This window comes from Salmo salar, chromosome ssa14 (genome assembly GCF_905237065.1).
Source record: "Salmo salar chromosome ssa14, Ssal_v3.1, whole genome shotgun sequence".
NCBI classification, from domain to species: domain Eukaryota; kingdom Metazoa; phylum Chordata; class Actinopteri; order Salmoniformes; family Salmonidae; genus Salmo; species Salmo salar.
Window position 1 is genome coordinate 95084302 of NC_059455.1, and position 22936 is coordinate 95107237.

A 22936-nucleotide genomic window follows, 5' to 3' on the forward strand; every position below is an offset into this window, starting at 1 on the left:
TCAACTTACTGTATGTAAACGTCTGACCCACTGGAATTGTGATACAGTGAATTATCTGTCTGTAAACAATTGTTGGAAAAATTACTTGTGTCATGCACAAAGTAGATGTCCTAACCGACTTGCCAAACCTATAGTTTGTTCACAAGAAATGTGTGAATTGGTTGAAAACCGAGTTTTAATGACTCCAACCTAAGTGTATGTAAACTTCCGACTTCAACTGTAAGTAGTTCAGGGTAGTAGTACAGGTCTAAAACAGGTCTAGTACAGGTCTAACACTACACTACAGTAGGCCTCTGCTATTGTAGGTTAAGACAACAATGACCAGTTTGCCTCGAAATTGGGGGGGGGAATACAACAACTTTCTTTCATTGAACTACATACAGCTCACACCAAAACTGTCTCCCTGTTTTCTCTGTTTCACCTGTAGGTTCTCCTTCCCCTCATCATGACCGGTGTGTCTGTTCAATTGTTCAGGGGTGGCAGGTAGCCTTTTGGTTAGAGCGTTGGGCCAGTAACCGAAAGGTTGCTAGATCAAATCCCTCAGTTGACAAGGTAAAAATCTGTCGTTCTGCCCCTGAACAAGGTAGTTAACCCACTGTTCCTAGGCCGTCATTGAAAATAAGAATTTGTTCTTAAAACTGACTTGCCTAGTTAAATAAATTAAAATGTATTTTATGAATCCCTTAACCTGTTAGGGCTAGGGGGCAGCATTTGCACGTCTGGATAAAAAAAATGTACCCGATTTAATCTGGTTACTAATCCTACCCAGTAACTAGAATATGCATATACTTATTATATATGGATAGAAAACACTCTAAAGTTTCTAAAACTGTTTGAATGGTGTCTGTGAGTATAACAGAACTCATTTGGCAGGCAAAACCCTGAGACATTTTCTGACAGGAAGTGGATACCTGATGTGTTGTATTACCTTTAAACCTATCCCATTGAAAAACACAGGGGCTGAGGAATATTTTGGCACTTCCTATTGCTTCCACTAGATGTCACCAGCCTTTACAAAGTGTTTTGAGTCTTCTGGAGGGAGATCTGACCGAACAAGAGCCATGGAACGATGATGTCCCATTAGACACCTGGCGCGCGAGTTCATGTTGGGTACCCTCGTTCCAATACGTTATAAAAGAGTATGCATTTGTCCACCTTGAATATTATTCATGTTCTGGTTAAAAAAGGCCCTAATGATTTATGCTATACAACGTTTGACATGTTTGAACGAACGTAAATATATTTTTTCCCCTCGTTCATGACGAGAAGTCCGGCTGGCTTAGATCATGTGCTAACAAGACGGAGATTTTTGGACATAAATGATGAGCTTTTTTGAACAAAACTACATTCGTTATGGACCTGTGATACCTGGAAGTGACATCTGATGAAGAGAATCAAAGGTAATGGATTATTTACATAGTATTTTCGATTTTAGATCTCCCCAACATGACGTCTAGTCTGTATCGCAACGTGTATTTTTCTGGGCGCAGTGCTCAGATTATTGCAAAGTGTGATTTCCCAGTAAGGTTATTTTTAAATCTGGCAAGTTGATTGCGTTCAAGAGATGTAAATCTATAATTCTTTAAATGACAATATAATATTTTACCAATGTTTTCTAATTTTAATTATTTAATTTGTGACGCTGACTTGACTGCCGGTTATTGGAGGGAAACGATTTCCTCAACATCAATGCCATAGTAAAACGCTGTTTTTGGATATAAATATGAACTTGATAGAACTAAAAATGCATGCATTGTCTAACATAATGTCCTAGGAGTGTCATCTGATGGAGATTGTAAAAGGTTAGTGCATCATTTTAGCTGGTTTTATGGTTTTGGTGACCCTCTCTTTGACTTGACAAAACATTACACACAACTCTTGTAAATGTACTGTCCTAACATACTCTAAATTTATGCTTTCGCCGTAAAACCTTTTTGAAATCGTAAAACGTGGTTAGATTAAGGAGATGTTTATCTTTCAAAGGGTGTAAAATAGTTGTATGTTTGAAAAATTTGAATTTTGACATTTATTTGGATTCAAATTTGCCGCTCTTGAAATGCACCTGCTGTTGATGGAGTGCACCACGGGTGGCACGCTAGCGTCCCACCTAGCCCATAGAGGTTAATACATCAGCAGTTGTCACGAAGTTCAGATACTCAGCCTAAAACACCAAAGAGCAAGCAAAGCAGATGCAGAAGCACAGGGCTAGGGAAAACTTAGTGGAAGACAGGAACCTAGGAAGCCACCTAGAGAGGAACCAGGAGGAAGTCTTCATCCACTTTTGAATGAGAAACATTGACTACAGAAAATGAGCTGGGCAAGCTGGAGCAGAAACTGAAGTGGACTGTCTCACCTGTGCAACCTCCACCAGGACTACAAATCCCATGTCTCACCTGTATGACTTCCGTCAGGACTTCAAATCCCATGTCTCACCTGTATGACTTCCATCAGGACTACACATCCGATGTCTCACCTGTACGACCTACATCAGGACAACAAATCCCATGTCTTACCTGTACGACCTCCACCAGGACTACAAATCCCATGTCTCACCTGTACGATCTCCAGCATCTCATCACGGCTGATGTACCCATTCCCATCCAGGTCATACATGCTGAAGGCCCACTTCAGTTTCTGCTCCAGCTTTCCCCGTGACGTGACACTCAGCGCGATGATGAACTCCCGGAAGTCGATGGTTCCGTCGCTGTTGGTGTCAAACGTTCGGAAGACGTGCTCGGCAAACTTGGAGGCATCTCCGTAAGGGAAGAAATTGGCGTAGATCTTCTTAAACTCCTCTACGTTCAGGTTGCCGCTGGGACAGTCCTTTAGGAAGCCCTAGGGGGGATGGAGGGAGAAACAATATTAAATATATGGTATGTAATAGAATGACCTATTCTAGCCTGAGAGAGAGAGATGGAGGATGTTATATTTGGCCCTAAACAGAGATTATACAGTGGCAGAATACCTGACCATTGTGACTGACCCAAAATGTATTAAAGCTTTGACTATGTACAGACTCAGTGAGCATAGCCTTGCTATTGAGAAAGTAGGCAGACATGGCTCTCAAGAGCACACTGCCAACAAAATGAGGTGGAAACTGAGCTGCACTTCCTAACCTCCTGCCAAATGTATGACCATATTAGAGACACATATTTCCCTCAGATTACACAGACCCACAAAGACTTAGAAACAAATCCAATTTTGATAAACTCCCATATCTATTGGGTGAAATACCACAGTGTGCCATCACAGCAGCAAGATTTGTGACTAATTGCCTCAAGAAAAGGTCAACCAGTGAAGAACAAACACCATTTTAAATACAACCCATATTTGTGTTTATTTATTTTACCTTTGTACTTTAACTATTTGCATATCATTACAACACTATAAATAGACATAATATGACATTTGAAATGTGTGTATTCTTTTGGAACTTTTATGAGTGTAATGTTTACTGCTCATTTGTTATTGTTTATTTCACTTTTGTTTATTATCTATTTCACTTGCTTTGGCAACGTAAACATATGCTTCCCGTGCCAATAAAGCCCCTTGAATTGAAATTGAAAAATTGAAATTGGGGGATGACAATGTACTTGTTAATGGTAAGCAATATGTTGATAACTGATAATGTACCCAATCATTTCATAGAAAAAAATTGTCATTAAAGTAAATGACATGCCATTTTAAACTTCCCAGTCCAGCTGTCACATCCTGACCAGCAGAGGGCGTAATTGTGTTAGTCTTGGTCAGGATGTGGCATGGGTTTGTGTTTGTTAAATGTTGTGTTGGTGATTGGGACTTCCAATTGAAGGCAGGTGTGTTGAGTTGCCTTTGATTGGAAGTCCTATATAGGTGTGTGTGTTTTTCTTTGGGGTTGTGGGTGGTCGTTTTTGCACTGTGTTTGTATAGCCTGTAAAACTGTTGCTATTGTCATCTTTATTGTTTTGTCAGTGAATACTTTACTCTTTTGAAATTAAAACCATGAGTATTCACATTCCCGCTGCGCCTTGGTCCTTTTCTCTCACATACGACATTTTCCGTGACGAGTACGACATTTTTTGTGACAGAACTACCCACCACCAAAGGACCAAGCAGCGGACGAACGAGGAGGAAGGATGGACCTGGGAGGACAAGTTAAGGGAGCTAAGGGAACCCGAGAGGCAGCCCCAATAAAAAAAATTGGGGGGGGGGCACAAGGGCTGTTTGACGGGTGCAAGGATGGAGCCCCAGGCCAGCTCCCCGCACTAGCCCTGAGGTGCGTGTCTCCAGGCTGGCACATCCAGTACCAGCCCCACACATCAGGCGTCTAGTGCTTCAGCCCAGCCTCGCCAGTCAAGAGTCACCAGAGCTGCCCGCCAGTCAACAGTCACCAGAGCTGCCCACCAGTCAACAGTCACCAGAGCTGCCCGCCAGTCAACAGTCACCAGAGCGGCCCGCCAGTCAAGAGTCGCCAGAGCTGCCCACCAGTCGTAAGTCACCAGAGCTGCCCGCCAGTCAAGAGTCGCCAGAGCTGCCCGCCAGTCAAGAGTCGCCAGAGCTGCCCGCCAGTCAAGAGTCGCCAGAGCTGCCCGCCAGTCAAGAGTCGCCAGAGCTGCCCGCCAGTCAAGAGTCGCCAGAGCTGCCCGCCAGTCAAGAGTCGCCTGCCAGTCAGGAGCCGCCAGAGCCGCCCACTAGTCAGGAGCCGCCAGAGTCGCCCGCTAGTCAGGAGCTGCCAGAGTGGCCCGTCTGCCCGGAGCTGCCAGAGTGACCCGACTGCCCGGAGCTGCCAGAGTGGCCCAACTGCCCGGAGCTGCCAGAGAGGCCCGACTGTCCTCCGGCCCAGCCCGAGTGGCCCGACTGTCCTCCGGCCCAGCCCGAGTGGCCCGACTGTCCTCCGGCCCAGCCCGAGTGGCCCGACTGTCCTCCGGCCCAGCCCGAGTGGCCCGACTGTCCTCCGGCCCAGCCCGAGTGGACCGACTGTCCTCCGGCCCAGCCCGAGTGGCACGACTGTCCTCCGGCCCAGCCCGAGTGGCCCGACTGTCCTCCGGCCCAGCCCGAGTGGCCCGACTGTCCTCCTGCCCAGCCCGAGGGGCCCGACTGTCCTCCGGCCCAGCCCGAGGGGCCCGACTGTCCTCCGGCCCAGCCCGAGGGGCCCTCCTGTCCTCCGGCCCAGCCCGAGTGGCCCTCCTGTCCTCCGGCCCAGCCCGAGGGGCCCTCCTGTCCTCCGGCCCAGCCCGAGGGGCCCTCCTGTCCTCCGGCCCAGCCCGAGGGGCCCTCCTGTCCTCCGGCCCAGCCCGAGGGGCCCTCCTGTCCTCCGGCCCAGCCCGAGTGGCCCGTCTGCCCGGCGCCGCTATCGGGCGCCACCAAAGTGGGCGACGCCGAGGGTGGAGCAAGGTCCACGTCCTGCACCTGAGCCACCTCCAGGATAAGTGGGTTGGGGAGGGAGGGTGTAGCACAGTGCTGTCGGTGACGGCAGCCACCCTCCCTTCCCTCCCTTATTGTTTAGGGGTTATTGTTTGTTGGTTTTGTTGGGGTATTGGGGATTTTCTTGTGTTTTTCTCTTTTTAGGTGCATCCCGGGGTCTGCACCTTGAGGGGGGGGTACTGTCACGTCCTGACCAGCAGAGGGCGTAATTGTGTTAGTCTTGGTCAGGATGTGGCAGGTGGTTTGTGTTTGTTAAATGTTGTGTTGGTGATTGAGACTTCCAATTGAAGGCAGGTGTGTTGAGTTGCCTTTGATTGGAAGTCCTATATAGGTGTGTGTGTTTTTCTTTGGGGTTGTGGGTGGTTGTTTTTGCACTGTGTTTGTATAGCCTGTAAAACTGTTGCTATTGTCATCTTGTTGTTTTGTCAGTGAATACTTTACTCTTTTGAAATTAAAACCATGAGTATTCACATTCCCGCTGTGCCTTGGTCCTCTTCTCTCCAGTACGACATTTTCCGTGACGAGTACGACATTTTTTGTGACAGAACTACCCACCACCAAAGGACCAAGCAGCGGACGAACGAGGAGGAAGGATGGACCTGGGAGGACAAGTTAAGGGAGCTAAGGGAACCCGAGAGGCAGCCCCAATAAAAAAAATTGGGGGGGGGGCACAAGGGCTGTTTGATGGGGCAAGGATGGAGCCCCAGGCCAGCTCCCCGCACTAGCCCTGAGGTGCGTGTCTCCAGGCTGGCACATCCAGTACCAGCCCCACACATCAGGCGTCTAGTGCGTGAGCCCAGCCTCGCCAGTCAAGAGTCACCAGAGCTGCCCGCCAGTCAACAGTCACCAGAGCTGCCCGCCAGTCAAGCACCATGCGCTCTCACCACTGGTGTCCCCCAGGGCTCTGTTCTAGGCCCTCTCCTATTCTCGCTATACACCAAGTCACTTGGCTCTGTCATATCCTCACATGGTCTCTCCTATCATTGCTATGCAGACGACACACAATTAATCTTCTCCTTTCCCCCTTCTGATAACCAGGCGGCGAATCGCATCTCTGCATGTCTGTCAGACATATCAGTGTGGATGACGGATCACCAGCTCAAGCTGAACCTCGGCAAGACGGAGCTGCTCTTCCTCCCGGGGAAGGACTGCCCCTTCCATGATCTCGCCATCACGGTTGACAACTCCCTTGTGTCCTCCTCCCAGAGTGCTAAGAACCTTGGCGTGATCCTGGACAACACCCTGTCGTTCTCCACTAACATCAAGGCGGTGACCCGATCCTGTAGGTTCATGCTCTACAACATTCGCAGAGTACGACCCTGCCTCACACAGGAAGCGGCGCAGGTCCTAATCCAGGCACTTGTCATCTCCCCGTCTGGATTACTGCAACTCGCTGTTGGCTGGGCTCCCTGCCTGTGCCATTAAACCCCTACAACTCATCCAGAACGCCGCAGCCCGTCTGGTGTTCAACCTTCCCAAGTTCTCTCACATCACCCTGCTCCTCCGCTCTCTCCACTGGCTTCCAGTTGAAGCTCGCATCCGCTACAAGACCATGGTGATTGCCTACGGAGCTGTGAAGGGAACGGCACCTCCATACCTTCAGGCTCTGATCAGGCCCTACACCCAAACAAGGGCACTGCGTTCATCCACCACTGGCCTGCTGGCCCCCCTACCTCTGAGGAAGCACAGTTCCCGCTCAGCCCAGTCAAAACTGTTCGCTGCTCTGGCACCCCAATGGTGGAACAAGCTCCCTCACGACGCCAGGACAGCGGAGTCAATCACCACCTTCCGGAGACACCTGAAACCCCACCTCTTTAAGGAATACCTAGGATAGGATAAAGTAATCCTTCTAACCCCCCCCCCTTAAAAGATTTAGATGCACTATTGTAAAGTGGTTGTTCCACTGGATATCATAAGGTGAATGCACTATTTTGTAAGTCGCTCTGGATAAGAGCGTCTGCTAAATGACTTAAATGTAATGTAAATGTAATGTAAATGTAACAGTCACCAGAGCTGCCCGCCAGTCAACAGTCACCAGAGCGGCCCGCCAGTCAAGAGTCGCCAGAGCTGCCCACCAGTCGTAAGTCACCAGAGCTGCCCGCCAGTCAAGAGTCGCCAGAGCTGCCCGCCAGTCAAGAGTCGCCAGAGCTGCCCGCCAGTCAAGAGTCGCCAGAGCTGCCCGCCAGTCAAGAGTCGCCAGAGCTGCCCGCCAGTCAAGAGTCGCCAGAGCTGCCCGCCAGTCAAGAGTCGCCTGCCAGTCAGGAGCCGCCAGAGCCGCCCACTAGTCAGGAGCCGCCAGAGTCGCCCGCTAGTCAGGAGCTGCCAGAGTGGCCCGTCTGCCCGGAGCTGCCAGAGTGACCCGACTGCCCGGAGCTGCCAGAGTGGCCCAACTGCCCGGAGCTGCCAGAGAGGCCCGACTGTCCTCCGGCCCAGCCCGAGTGGCCCGACTGTCCTCCGGCCCAGCCCGAGTGGCCCGACTGTCCTCCGGCCCAGCCCGAGTGGCCCGACTGTCCTCCGGCCCAGCCCGAGTGGCCCGACTGTCCTCCGGCCCAGCCCGAGTGGACCGACTGTCCTCCGGCCCAGCCCGAGTGGCACGACTGTCCTCCGGCCCAGCCCGAGTGGCCCGACTGTCCTCCGGCCCAGCCCGAGTGGCCCGACTGTCCTCCTGCCCAGCCCGAGGGGCCCGACTGTCCTCCGGCCCAGCCCGAGGGGCCCGACTGTCCTCCGGCCCAGCCCGAGGGGCCCTCCTGTCCTCCGGCCCAGCCCGAGTGGCCCTCCTGTCCTCCGGCCCAGCCCGAGGGGCCCTCCTGTCCTCCGGCCCAGCCCGAGGGGCCCTCCTGTCCTCCGGCCCAGCCCGAGGGGCCCTCCTGTCCTCCGGCCCAGCCCGAGGGGCCCTCCTGTCCTCCGGCCCAGCCCGAGTGGCCCGTCTGCCCGGCGCCGCTATCGGCGCCACCAAAGTGGGCGACGCCGAGGGTGGAGCAAGGTCCACGTCCTGCACCTGAGCCACCTCCAGGATAAGTGGGTTGGGGAGGGAGGGTGTAGCACAGTGCTGTCGGTGACGGCAGCCACCCTCCCTTCCCTCCCTTATTGTTTAGGGGTTATTGTTTGTTGGTTTTGTTGGGGTATTGGGGATTTTCTTGTGTTTTTCTCTTTTTAGGTGCATCCCGGGGTCTGCACCTTGAGGGGGGGGTACTGTCACGTCCTGACCAGCAGAGGGCGTAATTGTGTTAGTCTTGGTCAGGATGTGGCAGGTGGTTTGTGTTTGTTAAATGTTGTGTTGGTGATTGAGACTTCCAATTGAAGGCAGGTGTGTTGAGTTGCCTTTGATTGGAAGTCCTATATAGGTGTGTGTGTTTTTCTTTGGGGTTGTGGGTGGTTGTTTTTGCACTGTGTTTGTATAGCCTGTAAAACTGTTGCTATTGTCATCTTGTTGTTTTGTCAGTGAATACTTTACTCTTTTGAAATTAAAACCATGAGTATTCACATTCCCGCTGTGCCTTGGTCCTCTTCTCTCCAGTACGACATTTTCCGTGACGAGTACGACATTTTTTGTGACAGAACTACCCACCACCAAAGGACCAAGCAGCGGACGAACGAGGAGGAAGGATGGACCTGGGAGGACAAGTTAAGGGAGCTAAGGGAACCCGAGAGGCAGCCCCAATAAAAAAAATTGGGGGGGGGGCACAAGGGCTGTTTGATGGGGCAAGGATGGAGCCCCAGGCCAGCTCCCCGCACTAGCCCTGAGGTGCGTGTCTCCAGGCTGGCACATCCAGTACCAGCCCCACACATCAGGCGTCTAGTGCGTGAGCCCAGCCTCGCCAGTCAAGAGTCACCAGAGCTGCCCGCCAGTCAACAGTCACCAGAGCTGCCCGCCAGTCAACAGTCACCAGCGCTGCCCGCCAGTCAACAGTCACCAGAGCGGCCCGCCAGTCAAGAGTCGCCAGAGCTGCCCACCAGTCGTAAGTCACCAGAGCTGCCCGCCAGTCAAGAGTCGCCAGAGCTGCCCGCCAGTCAAGAGTCGCCAGAGCTGCCCGCCAGTCAAGAGTCGCCAGAGCTGCCCGCCAGTCAAGAGTCGCCAGAGCTGCCCGCCAGTCAAGAGTCGCCTGCCAGTCAGGAGCCGCCAGAGCCGCCCGCTAGTCAGGAGCCGCCAGAGTCGCCCGCTAGTCAGGAGCTGCCAGAGTGGCCCGTCTGCCCGGAGCTGCCAGAGTGGCCCGACTGCCCGGAGCTGCCAGAGTGGCCCGACTGCCCGGAGCTGCCAGAGTGGCCCGACTGTCCTCCGGCCCAGCCCGAGTGGCCCGACTGTCCTCCGGCCCAGCCCGAGTGGCCCGACTGTCCTCCGGCCCAGCCCGAGTGGCCCGATTGTCCTCCGGCCCAGCCCGAGTGGACCGACTGTCCTCCGGCCCAGCCCGAGTGGCACGACTGTCCTCCGGCCCAGCCCGAGTGGCCCGACTGTCCTCCGGCCCAGCCCGAGTGGCCCGACTGTCCTCCTGCCCAGCCCGAGGGGCCCGACTGTCCTCCGGCCCAGCCCGAGGGGCCCGACTGTCCTCCGGCCCAGCCCGAGGGGCCCTCCTGTCCTCCGGCCCAGCCCGAGTGGCCCTCCTGTCCTCCGGCCCAGCCCGAGGGGCCCTCCTGTCCTCCGGCCCAGCCCGAGGGGCCCTCCTGTCCTCCGGCCCAGCCCGAGGGGCCCTCCTGTCCTCCGGCCCAGCCCGAGGGGCCCTCCTGTCCTCCGGCCCAGCCCGAGGGGCCCTGCTGTCCTCCGGCCCAGCCCGAGTGGCCCGTCTGCCCGGCGCCGCTATCGGGCGCCACCAAAGTGGGCGACGCCGAGGGTGGAGCAAGGTCCACGTCCTGCACCTGAGCCACCTCCAGGATAAGTGGGTTGGGGAGGGAGGGTGTAGCACAGTGCTGTCGGTGACGGCAGCCACCCTCCCTTCCCTCCCTTATTGTTTAGGGGTTATTGTTTGTTGGTTTTGTTGGGGTATTGGGGATTTTCTTGTGTTTTTCTCTTTTTAGGTGCATCCCGGGGTCTGCACCTTGAGGGGGGGTACTGTCACGTCCTGACCAGCAGAGGGCGTAATTGTGTTAGTCTTGGTCAGGATGTGGCAGGTGGTTTGTGTTTGTTAAATGTTGTGTTGGTGATTGGGACTTCCAATTGAAGGCAGGTGTGTTGAGTTGCCTTTGATTGGAAGTCCTATATAGGTGTGTGTGTTTTTCTTTGGGGTTGTGGGTGGTTGTTTTTGCACTGTGTTTGTATAGCCTGTAAAACTGTTGCTATTGTCATCTTGTTGTTTTGTCAGTGAATACTTTACTCTTTTGAAATTAAAACCATGAGTATTCACATTCCCGCTGTGCCTTGGTCCTCTTCTCTCCAGTACGACATTTTCCGTGACGAGTACGACATTTTTTGTGACAGAACTACCCACCACCAAAGGACCAAGCAGTGGACGAACGAGGAGGAAGGATGGACCTGGGAGGACAAGTTAAGGGAGCTAAGGGAACCCGAGAGGCAGCCCCAATAAAAAAAAATTGGGGGCGGCACAAGGGCTGTTTGACGGGGCAAGGATGGAGCCCCAGGCCAGCTCCCCGCACTAGCCCTGAGGTGCGTGTCTCCAGGCTGGCACATCCAGTACCAGCCCCACACATCAGGCGTCTAGTGCGTCAGCCCAGCCTCGCCAGTCAAGAGTCACCAGAGCTGCCCGCCAGTCAACAGTCACCAGAGCTGCCCGCCAGTCAAGCACCATGCGCTCTCACCACTGGTGTCCCCCAGGGCTCTGTTCTAGGCCCTCTCCTATTCTCGCTATACACCAAGTCACTTGGCTCTGTCATATCCTCACATGGTCTCTCCTATCATTGCTATGCAGACGACACACAATTAATCTTCTCCTTTCCCCCTTCTGATAACCAGGCGGCGAATCGCATCTCTGCATGTCTGTCAGACATATCAGTGTGGATGACGGATCACCAGCTCAAGCTGAACCTCGGCAAGACGGAGCTGCTCTTCCTCCCGGGGAAGGACTGCCCCTTCCATGATCTCGCCATCACGGTTGACAACTCCCTTGTGTCCTCCTCCCAGAGTGCTAAGAACCTTGGCGTGATCCTGGACAACACCCTGTCGTTCTCCACTAACATCAAGGCGGTGACCCGATCCTGTAGGTTCATGCTCTACAACATTCGCAGAGTACGACCCTGCCTCACACAGGAAGCGGCGCAGGTCCTAATCCAGGCACTTGTCATCTCCCGTCTGGATTACTGCAACTCGCTGTTGGCTGGGCTCCCTGCCTGTGCCATTAAACCCCTACAACTCATCCAGAACGCCGCAGCCCGTCTGGTGTTCAACCTTCCCAAGTTCTCTCACATCACCCTGCTCCTCCGCTCTCTCCACTGGCTTCCAGTTGAAGCTCGCATCCGCTACAAGACCATGGTGATTGCCTACGGAGCTGTGAAGGGAACGGCACCTCCATACCTTCAGGCTCTGATCAGGCCCTACACCCAAACAAGGGCACTGCGTTCATCCACCACTGGCCTGCTGGCCCCCCTACCTCTGAGGAAGCACAGTTCCCGCTCAGCCCAGTCAAAACTGTTCGCTGCTCTGGCACCCCAATGGTGGAACAAGCTCCCTCACGACGCCAGGACAGCGGAGTCAATCACCACCTTCCGGAGACACCTGAAACCCCACCTCTTTAAGGAATACCTAGGATAGGATAAAGTAATCCTTCTAACCCCCCCCCCTTAAAAGATTTAGATGCACTATTGTAAAGTGGTTGTTCCACTGGATATCATAAGGTGAATGCACTATTTTGTAAGTCGCTCTGGATAAGAGCGTCTGCTAAATGACTTAAATGTAATGTAAATGTAATGTAAATGTAACAGTCACCAGAGCTGCCCGCCAGTCAACAGTCACCAGAGCGGCCCGCCAGTCAAGAGTCGCCAGAGCTGCCCACCAGTCGTAAGTCGCCAGAGCTGCCCGCCAGTCAAGAGTCGCCAGAGCTGCCCGCCAGTCAAGAGTCGCCAGAGCTGCCCGCCAGTCAAGAGTCGCCAGAGCTGCCGCCAGTCAAGAGTCGCCAGAGCTGCCCGCCAGTCAAGAGTCGCCTGCCAGTCAGGAGCCGCCAGAGCCGCCCGCTAGTCAGGAGCCGCCAGGGTGTCACATTTTTTGTGACACCAACCCAACATCCTATCACAGCTAACAGATTATATAGATAATGAGCATGGCTTTAGATCAAACCCAGTGATGTCAATGAAGACACAAAATACATTCACTACGGCCTTCTGGGAAAATGTATGTGACAATACGACAAAATATATTACACCACCCCAAGCGATGAAGGGACACAGAGATTCAGCACAACACAAACCTATTTTTATAATGACACAACAACCATAACTATGTCACAATATAATCTTGGGCATTATGTTATTTCATACTAAAGTTGTGTAGATCCACTGCCAACACCAGCAGAGAGTATAACCCTAAGAGAGAGGTGTAAAGGTTAAAGCAGAGACTTTTATGTCCCAGCATTAATCTATGACAACATTATAGCAGTGTTAAAACACCACAGTGTTGATCTACTGCTGCTGGACATAGCAGACCATACAGTCCCAGGCTGCACCCTATCCATATATAGTGTACTACTTTTGACCAGAGCCAAAAGGGACCAGAACATACTGTATAGGGTGATCTTTTGGATGCACACCCAACCTGTTAATCCAGGAGGAGGGAAGAGGAAGGAGACAGACAGGGGACACCCCCAGCCTGTTAATCCAGGAGGAGGGAAGAGGAAGGAGACGACACCCCCAGCCTGTTAATCCAGGAGGAGGGAAGAGGAAGGAGACAGATAGACAACACCCCCAGCCTGTTAATCCAGGAGGAGGGAAGAGGAAGGAGACAGACTGGCGACACCCCTAGCCTGTTAATCCAGGAGGAGGGAAGAGGAAGGAGACAGATAGGGGACACACCCAGCCTGTTAATCCAGGAGGAGGGAAGAGGAAGGAGACAGATAGGGGACACACCCGGCCTGTTAATCCAGGAGGAGGGAAGAGGAAGGAGACAGATAGGCGACATCCCCAGCCTGATAATCCAGGAGGAGGGAAGAGGAAGGAGACGACACCCCCAGCCTGTTAATCCAGGAGGAGGGAAGAGGAAGGAGACAGATAGGCGACATCCCCAGCCTGTTAATCCAGGAGGAGGGAAGAGGAAGCAGACAGATATGCGACAGCGCCATATGCTTGCTGTTATGTTGCTCAGTGCACCATGATGTTTCTTCCACCATAAGAACATTTCTGGTCCAAATCTCAGCATGAGGTGACAGTTGACCGATGAACTGCCTCATCAACGGTGTGTGTGTGTGTGTGTGTGTGTGTGTGTGTGTGTGTGTGTGTGTGTGTGTGTGTGTGTGTGTGTGTGTGTGTGTGTGTGTGTGTGTGTGTGTGTGTGTGTGTGTGTGTGTGTGTGTGCGTGTGTGTGTATGTTAGGTATACGTGCCCGCATGCATATATAGTACCAGTCAAAAGTTTAGACACACTTACTCATTCAAGTATTTTTCTTAATTTTTCACAATTTTCTACATTGTAGAATAATAGTGAAGACATCAACACTATGAAATGACACATATGGAATCATGTAGTAACCAAAAAAAGTGTTAAACAAACCAAAATATATTTCATATTTGAGATTCTTCAAAGTAGCCACCCTTTGCCTTGATGACAGCTTTACATACTACTGCATTTAATACTAGTGCTACCACCACCACTACTGTTTTATATTGATATTTATTTAACCTTTATTTAACAAGTTAAGTCAGTTAAGAACAAATTCTTATTTACAATGAATACTACTACTACTACTGTTACTGCTGCTACTACTGCCACTACTACTACTACTACTACTACTACTACTGTTACTGCTGCTACTACTGCCACTACTACTACTACTACTACTACTACTACTACTGTTACTGCTGCTACTACTGCCACTACTACTACTACCACTACTACTACTAATGCTACTACTACTACTGTTACTGCTGCTACTACTACTACTACTGTTATTACTGTTACTACTACTACTACTATAGCCACTACTACTACTACTACTGTAACTACTACTATTACTACTACCGCTGCTACTGTTACTACTACTGCCACTACTACTACTACTACTGTAACTACTACTACTACTACCGCTGCTACTGTTACTACTACTACAGCACACCTACTACTACTTCTACCACTACTATAGTTACTGCTAATAGTACAACTGGTACTACTACTACACACCTAATACTACTTCTACCACTGCTACTGTTACTACTACTACTACTACTACTACCACTACTACTGCTACTGTTACTACTGCTGGTACTGCTACTACTACTTTTACTACTGCTACTGTTACTGCCAATAGTACAACTGGTACTACTGCTACTACTACTATTGTTACTGCTGCTATTGCTACTACTACTACTACTGTTACTACTACTACTACAACTGTTACTACTACTTCTACTGTTACTACTACTACTACTACTACTACTGTTACTTCTGCTACTGCTACTACTGTTACTACTACTACTACTACTACTACTGTTACTTCTGCTACTGCTACTACTACTACTACTACTGTTACTTCTGCTACTGCTACTGTTACTACTACTACTACTACTACTACTACTACTACTACTACTACTACTACTACTACTACTGTTACTTTTACTACTACTGTTACTACTACTAATACCATTACTTCTGCTACTGCTACTACTGTTACTGCTACTACAACTACTGTTACTGCTGCAGCTACTACTACTACTGTTACTACTACTACTACTGCTGTTTCTAATACTACTGTTACTACTACTGCTACTACTACTACTACTGTTACTACTACTACCGTTACTACTACTACTGTTTCTAGTACTACTGTTACTACTACTGCTACTACTACTGTTACTACTGCTACTACTACTGTTACTACTACTACTACTGCTACTACTGTTACTGCTACTACTACTACTGTTACTACTACTACTACTACTACTACTGTTACTACTACTACTACTACTATGGTTACTTCTGCTACTACTGTTACTTCTACTACTACTACTACTACTGTTATTAGTACTACTACTACTACTGTTACTACTGTTATTACTACTACTATTACTTCTGCTACTACTACTGTTACTATTACTACTACTACTACTACTGTTACTACTGTTATTACTACTACTAGTACTACTACTACTGTTATTACTACTACTACTACTACTACTACTGTTATCACTACTACTACTACTACTACTACTACTGTTATTACTACTACTATTACTACTACTGTTATTACTACTACTATTACTACTACTACTACTACTACTACTACTACTGTTATTACTACTACTACTGATACTACTGGTCTTACTACTACTACTACTACTGTTATTACTACTACTACTACTACTACTACTACTACTACTACTGTTATTACTACTACTACTACTGTTATTACTACTACTACTACTGTTACTACTGTTATTACTACTACTACTACTGTTACTACTACTACTACTGTTACTACTACTACTACTACTACTACTGTTATTACTACTACTACCACCACTACTACTGCTACTACTACTACTACTACTACTACTACTACTACTACTACTACTAATACTGTTACTACTGTTATTACGACTACTACTACTACTACTACTACTACTACTACTACTACTGTTACTACTGTTATTACGACTACTACTACTACTACTACTACTACTACTACTACTACTACTGTTACTACTGTTATTACGACTACTACTACTACTACTACTACTACTACTACTACTTTTACTACTGTTATTACTACTACTACTGTTACTACTGTTATTACGACTACTACTACTACTACTACTACTACTACTACTACTTTTACTACTGTTATTACTACTACTACTGTTACTACTGTTATTACTACTACTACTGTTACTACTGTTATTACTACTACTACTACTACTACTACAACTACTACGAATGTTGTAGTTATTAATTGTCCCATCAACAATCATCCATATTAGCAAACATATTTCATTTCAAACTTCACATTTCTCGACCCTGTAGGTTATTTATCGTAATATCAGCTATAAGCGGCCGGTTAGGTCAGTTTATTGTCCCAGCTCTACTCTATCTACCATACGAGGCTGAAGGAGGTTAAATATCACGTAGACACATGATGTCATTTATAGACGCCAAGGGGTCTCTGAGTTTGGACGTTATACTCTCTTTCCTGGTATTACAGTGTAGGGATCGAAGCTGTTCAGGAGCCTGTTGGTGTCAGACTTGATGCGCCGGTACAGCTTGCTGTGCAGAGGCAGAGAGAACAGTCTATGGCTTGGGTGGCTGGAGACTTGAACAATTTTCTGGGCCTTCCTTTCACACAGCCTGATATAGAGGTCCTGGATGGCAGGGAGATCGGTCCCAGTGAAGTGGAGGCAGGTAGCCTTGTGGTTAGAGCATTGGGCCAGTAACTGAAAGTTTGCTAGATCGAATCCCTGAGCTGACAAGGTAAAAATCTGTCGTTCTGCCCCTGAACAAGGCAGTTAACCCACTAGGCCATCATTCTAAAATAAGAATTTGTTCTTAACTGACTTGCTTAGTTAAATAAAGATAAAATATATATAAAAAAGTACTGGGCTAGCCGGACTACCCTCTGTAGCACCATGTGATGGAGGGTAGTGGTATTGCCGTACCAAGCAGTGATGCAGCCAGTCAAGATGCTCTCAATGGTACAGCTGTGGAACGATTTAAGGATTCGAGGGCCCATGCCAAACCAACACGCATTCTTCACAACTGTGAACAATTTTAAGTATTTAGTGATTTGGACACCGAGGATCATGAAGCTCTCGATCAGCTCCACTGCAACCCCGTCGATGTAGAGTGCCCACCCCCCCCCCCCCTGTTTCCTCTAGTCAACGACCCCCCCTCGTTTCCTCTAGTCAACGATTCCCCCCCCGTTTCCTTTAGTCAACAATGCCCCCCCCCGTTTCCTCTAGTCAACGATCCCCCATCCCCCGTTTCCTCTAGTCAACGACCCCCCCACCCCCGTTTCCTCTAGTCAACAACCCCCCGTTTCCTCTAGTCAACGATCCCCCCGTTTCGTCTAGTCAACGATCCCCCCGTTTCCTCTAGTCAACGATCCCCCCCGTTTCCTCTAGTCAACGATCCCCCCCCCGTTTCCTCTAGTCAACGATCACCCCCCGTTTCCTCTAGTCAACGATCCCCCGTTTCCTCTAGTCAACGATCCCCCCCTGTTTCCTCTAGTCAACGATCACCCCCGTTTCCTCTAGTCAACGATCCCCCCCTGTTTCCTCTAGTCAACGATCCCCCCTGTTTCCTCTAGTCAACGATCCCCCCTGTTTCCTCTAGTCAACGATCACCCCCCGTTTCCTCTAGTCAACGATCCCCCCCGTTTCCTCTAGTCAACGATCCCCCCTGTTTCCTCTAGTCAACGATCACCCCCCGTTTCCTCTAGTCAACGATCCCCCCCGTTTCCTCTAGTCAACGATCCCCCCGTTTCCTCTAGTCAACGATCCCCCCGTTTCCTCTAGTCAACGATCCCCCCCGTTTCCTCTAGTCAACGATCCCCCCCGTTTCCTCTAGTCAACGATCACCCCCCGTTTCCTCTAGTCAACGATCCCCCCTGTTTCCTCTAGTCAACGATCCCCCCCTGTTTCCTCTAGTCAACGATCACCCCCCGTTTCCTCTAGTCAACGATCCCCCCCTGTTTCCTCTAGTCAACGATCCCCCCCGTTTCCTCTAGTCAACGATCACCCCCGTTTCCTCTAGTCAACGATCCCCCCTGTTTCCTCTAGTCAACGATCCCCCCTGTTTCCTCTAGTCAACGATCCCCCCTGTTTCCTCTAGTCAACGATCACCCCCCGTTTCCTCTAGTCAACGATCCCCCCCTGTTTCCTCTAGTCAACGATCACCCCCCGTTTCCTCTAGTCAACGATCCCCCCCTGTTTCCTCTAGTCAACGATCCCCCCCGTTTCCTCTAGTCAACGATCCCCCGTTTCCTCTAGTCAACGATCCCCCCGTTTCCTCTAGTCAACGATCCCCCCGTTTCCTCTAGTCAACCCCCCGTTTCCTCTAGTCAACCCCCCCGTTTCCTCTAGTCAACCCCCCGTTTCCTCTAGTCAACGATCCCCCCCGTTTCCTCTAGTCAACGATCCCCCCGTTTCCTCTAGTCAACGATCCCCCCGTTTCCTCTAGTCAACGATCCCCCCGTTTCCTCTAGTCAACGATCACCCCCCGTTTCCTCTAGTCAACGATCCCCCCGTTTCCTCTAGTCAACGATCCCCCCTGTTTCCTCTAGTCAACGATCACCCCCCGTTTCCTCTAGTCAACGATCCCCCCTGTTTCCTCTAGTCAACGATCCCCCCCTGTTTCCTCTAGTCAACGATCACCCCCGTTTCCTCTAGTCAACGATCCCCCCTGTTTCCTCTAGTCAACGATCCCCCCTGTTTCCTCTAGTCAATGATCCCCCCCTGTTTCCTCTAGTCAACGATCACCCCCCGTTTCCTCTAGTCAACGATCCCCCCCTGTTTCCTCTAGTCAACGATCCCCCCCTGTTTCCTCTAGTCAACGATCACCCCCGTTTCCTCTAGTCAACGATCCCCCCTGTTTCCTCTAGTCAACGATCCCCCCTGTTTCCTCTAGTCAACGATCACCCCCCGTTTCCTCTAGTCAACGATCACCCCCCGTTTCCTCTAGTCAACGATCCCCCCCTGTTTCCTCTAGTCAACGATCCCCCCCGTTTCCTCTAGTCAACGATCCCCCCCGTTTCCTCTAGTCAACGAGCCCCCCGTTTCCTCTAGTCAACGATCCCCCCGTTTCCTCTAGTCAACCCCCCGTTTCCTCTAGTCAACCCCCCCGTTTCCTCTAGTCAACCCCCCGTTTCCTCTAGTCAACGATCCCCCCCGTTTCCTCTAGTCAACCCCCCTCCCCGTTTCCTCTAGTCAAACCCCCCCCGTTTCCTCTAGTCAACGATCCCCCCCGTTTCCTCTAGTCAATGATCAGCTCCTTGGTCTTACTGACAATGAGGGAGAGATTGTCGTTCTGGCACCACACTGTCAGGTCACTGACCTCCTAAACTGTAGGCTGACTCATCGTCACCGGTGATCAGGCTACCACTGTACATTAGCCAATAGAATGGAGAGAAGAGGTGGCCGGTTCTCCCTTCAGCTCAATCTCACCAGGACCCCCCCCCCTCTCTTGCCTTTGTGACGTTAGCGTTCCCTCTTTGGTAGCTCGAAAATTGGGTTAGGAATTCCAGAAAGCGTCCAGGGCGAACTTGAAGCCAGAAATGAGGTAAGTAGCTGCCCATCTGATGTTCAAACGTTCTTGTCGTTTGTATGAAATGATAGCAGATACATTTAGAGAAAATAAAAAATAAACGGCAACAGAATCGCAAAATAGCAAAGTTGGGTCAGAGTTTGCAAAACGGCTGCCATCCAGTATAGCACCATCTTATCTGTGTGTGTGTGTGTGTGTGTGTGTGTGTGTGTGTGTGTGTGTGTGTGTGTGTGTGTGTGTGTGTGTGTGTGTGTGTGTGTGTGTGTGTGTGTGTGTGCGTGTGTGTGTGTGCGTGTGTGTGTGTGCGTGTGTGTGTGTGTGTGTGTGTGTGTGTGTGTGTGTGTGTGTGTGCACTCGTGTGTGTACTGTGTAGTGACCTTGTACCACTCCTGTAGTTCGTGGTCAGAGAACTCCGTGTTCTCTCTCAGGTCCTGAAGCATCTCTGGCCGTAGCTTGCTGTTCTGTTTCCCCATGGCAACGACGCAACACCGTGGCGACACACACTACCAGGCCCCTGGTCAGAACCTGCCAATCACAGAGAAGAGAGAGTGTGAGTGACCAATCGCAGAGGACGGAAAGAGAGTGAGTAACCAATCACAGAGGGTGAAGTGGCCAATCACAGACTAGAGAGAAAAAGTCAATGACCAATTAAATCAGGAAGCAATCTGAAACCAAATAATAAATGACAGAAGTGTCTATGGGCTGTAACCATGACAACAGGGGTCTGCTGTCCAATCAAAGATCATCGATACAGTGGCTTTCAGAAAGTACTCACACCTCTTGATGTTTCCACATTTTGTTGTGTTACATCCTACATTTAAAATTGCTTAAAAAGCTTTGGCAAGACTTGAAAATGGCTGTCTAGCAATGATCAACAACCACAGAGCTTGAAGAAATAAAAAAAAAGAATAACTTGTACATTTTGTACAATCCAGGTGTGTAAAGCTCTTAGAGACTTACCCAGAAAGACTCACAGCTGTAATCGCTACCAAAGGAGCTCCTAACATGTATTGACTCATGGGGTGTGAATATTTACGTAAATGAGATATTTCTGTATTTCATTTTCAATAACTTGGCAAACATTTCTAAAAATGATGATTTCAATTTGTCAGTACGGGGTTTTGTGTGTAGATGGGTGGGAAAATATTTAATCCATTTTGAATTCAGTCTGTAACACAAAAACATGTGGAATAAGTCCAGGGGTATGAATACTTTGTGAAGGCTATGTATGTAGTCTTCCATTACATCAAAAGTCAGTCAGATAAAACATCATACACTTTGAGCCTAGGATTACAACTTTGTAGCAACATTTTTTGCAGGGTTTTACAGCAAAATGCAGCGGTACTGTGTAACGCATTTCCGTTTAGCAATGTTTTACCTCATATGCAACAGTTCTATTTCTGTTCTCTCCTATTTCACTTAAAACCATTTCGTCACCCATTACAGGCTTAAAACAATTCACAACCGTTCGATAATCCTGAAGGTCCCTTCTGCCTTTACTATGACGTCAATGAGACAGACTGGGTTTATATGCAACCAACTGAGAGTTTAATATGAGGCAGCAGAGAGGGGAGGAGCAGAGAGGGGAGGAGAGGAGCAGAGAGGAGCCGAGAGGGGAGGAGAGGAGAGGAGCAGAGAGGGGAGGAGCAGAGAGGGGATGAGAGGAGCAGAGAGGGGAGGAACAGAGAGGGGAGGAGAAGAGAAGGGAGGAGCAGAGAGGAGCAGAGAGGAGCAGAGAGGGGAGGAGAGGAGGGGAGGAGCAGAGAGGAGAGGAGCAGAGAGGGGAGGAGAGGAGCAGAGACGGGAGGAGCAGAGAGGAGAGGAGCAGAGAGGGGAGGAGCAGAGAGGGGAGGAGCAGAGAGGAGAGGAGCAGAGAGGAGAGGAGCAGAGAGGGGAGGAGCAGAGAGGAGAGGAGCAGAGAGGAGAGGAGCAGAGAGGGGAGGAGCAGAGAGGAGAGGAGCAGAGAGGGGAGGAGCAGAGAGGGGAGGAGCAGAGAGGAGAGGAGCAGAGAGGAGAGGAGAGGAGAGGAGCAGAGAGGAGAGGAGAGGAGAGGAGCAGAGAGGAGAGGAGAGGAGCAGAGAGGAGAGGAGAGGAGAGGAGAGGAGAGGAGAGGAGAGGAGAGGAGAGGAGCAGAGAGGAGAGGAGCAGAGAGGAGAGGATGCTACACAGCTCAGAGAGGACATCCACTAATGTTCACCTTGTGATAAATAAAAATACATACGTTTCAGGAATCGTACCCTTTTTTTCAATTTCCGTCTAAAATGTCAAACCCAAATCTAACTGCCTGTAGCTCAGGACCTGAAGCAAGGATATATATATATATATATAAATAAGGAAACACTTTGAAGTTTGTGGAAATGTGAAATGAATGTAGGAGAATATAACACATTAGATATGGTAAAAGATAACACAAAGAAAACAACATGCGTTTTTAAAAATATTTTTTGTATCATCATCTTTGAAATACAAGAGAAAGGCCATAATGTATTATTCCAGCCCAGGCACAATTTAGATTTTGGCCACATCAAATCAAAGTTTATTTGTCACGTGCGCCGAATACAACCTTACAGTGAAATGCTTAATTACAGGCTCTAACCAATAGTGCAAAAAAGGTAACCTTTTTAGGTGAACAATAGGTAAGTAAAGAAATAAAAACAACAGTAAAAAGGCAGTGAAAAATAACAGTAGCGAGGCTGTATACAGTAGAGAGGCTATAACAGTAGCGAGGCTACATACAGACACCGGTTAGTCAGGCTGATTGAGGTAGTGTGTACATGTAGATATGGTTAAAGTGAATATGTATTGTCAAGGCGTGTGTGTACTTGTGCTGAAGTCAGGTGCAGGAGAGCAGGAAATTGTGAAGAGGCGCACACTTTATTTCGGCAGGAGAGAATATACAGACGGACGCAGCTGCGTCCAAAAACCTCCAGCCAACAAGGCAAAGTGTTTAACGCGCAAGACAGTCACAACACATCAAATGTATACAAAACAGGCCTCGTGAAAAAAACACGGGAAAAACGCACACAAGCCTAGTGCATTCAACACACGTAACACACAAACAATCTTCCACAAAGACATGAGGGGGAACAGAGGAATAAATACATGTAGTGTGATTGGGGAATGAAAACCAGGTGTGCAGGGAACAAGACAAAACAAATGGATACATCCCGTGTGGCTCAGTTTGTAGAGC

At 49.8% G+C, this 22936-nt stretch overlaps 1 protein-coding gene across 1 annotated transcript in view; it reads right to left on the minus strand.

The window, feature by feature from the left end:
* The window catches only part of LOC106570710 (hippocalcin-like protein 1), a 34789-nt gene extending 14475 nt beyond the window's left edge, over nucleotides 1-20314 (minus strand). Inside the window, exons 1-2 of the mRNA XM_045695061.1 lie at nucleotides 20124-20314; nucleotides 2554-2835 (exon numbers count right to left, since the gene is read on the minus strand). Coding sequence (XP_045551017.1) covers nucleotides 2554-2835; nucleotides 20124-20219 — 378 coding nt within the window. The 5' untranslated portion in view covers nucleotides 20220-20314. The remainder of the gene's footprint in view (nucleotides 1-2553; nucleotides 2836-20123) is intronic.
* Between the last annotated feature and the right edge of the window lie 2622 nt (nucleotides 20315-22936).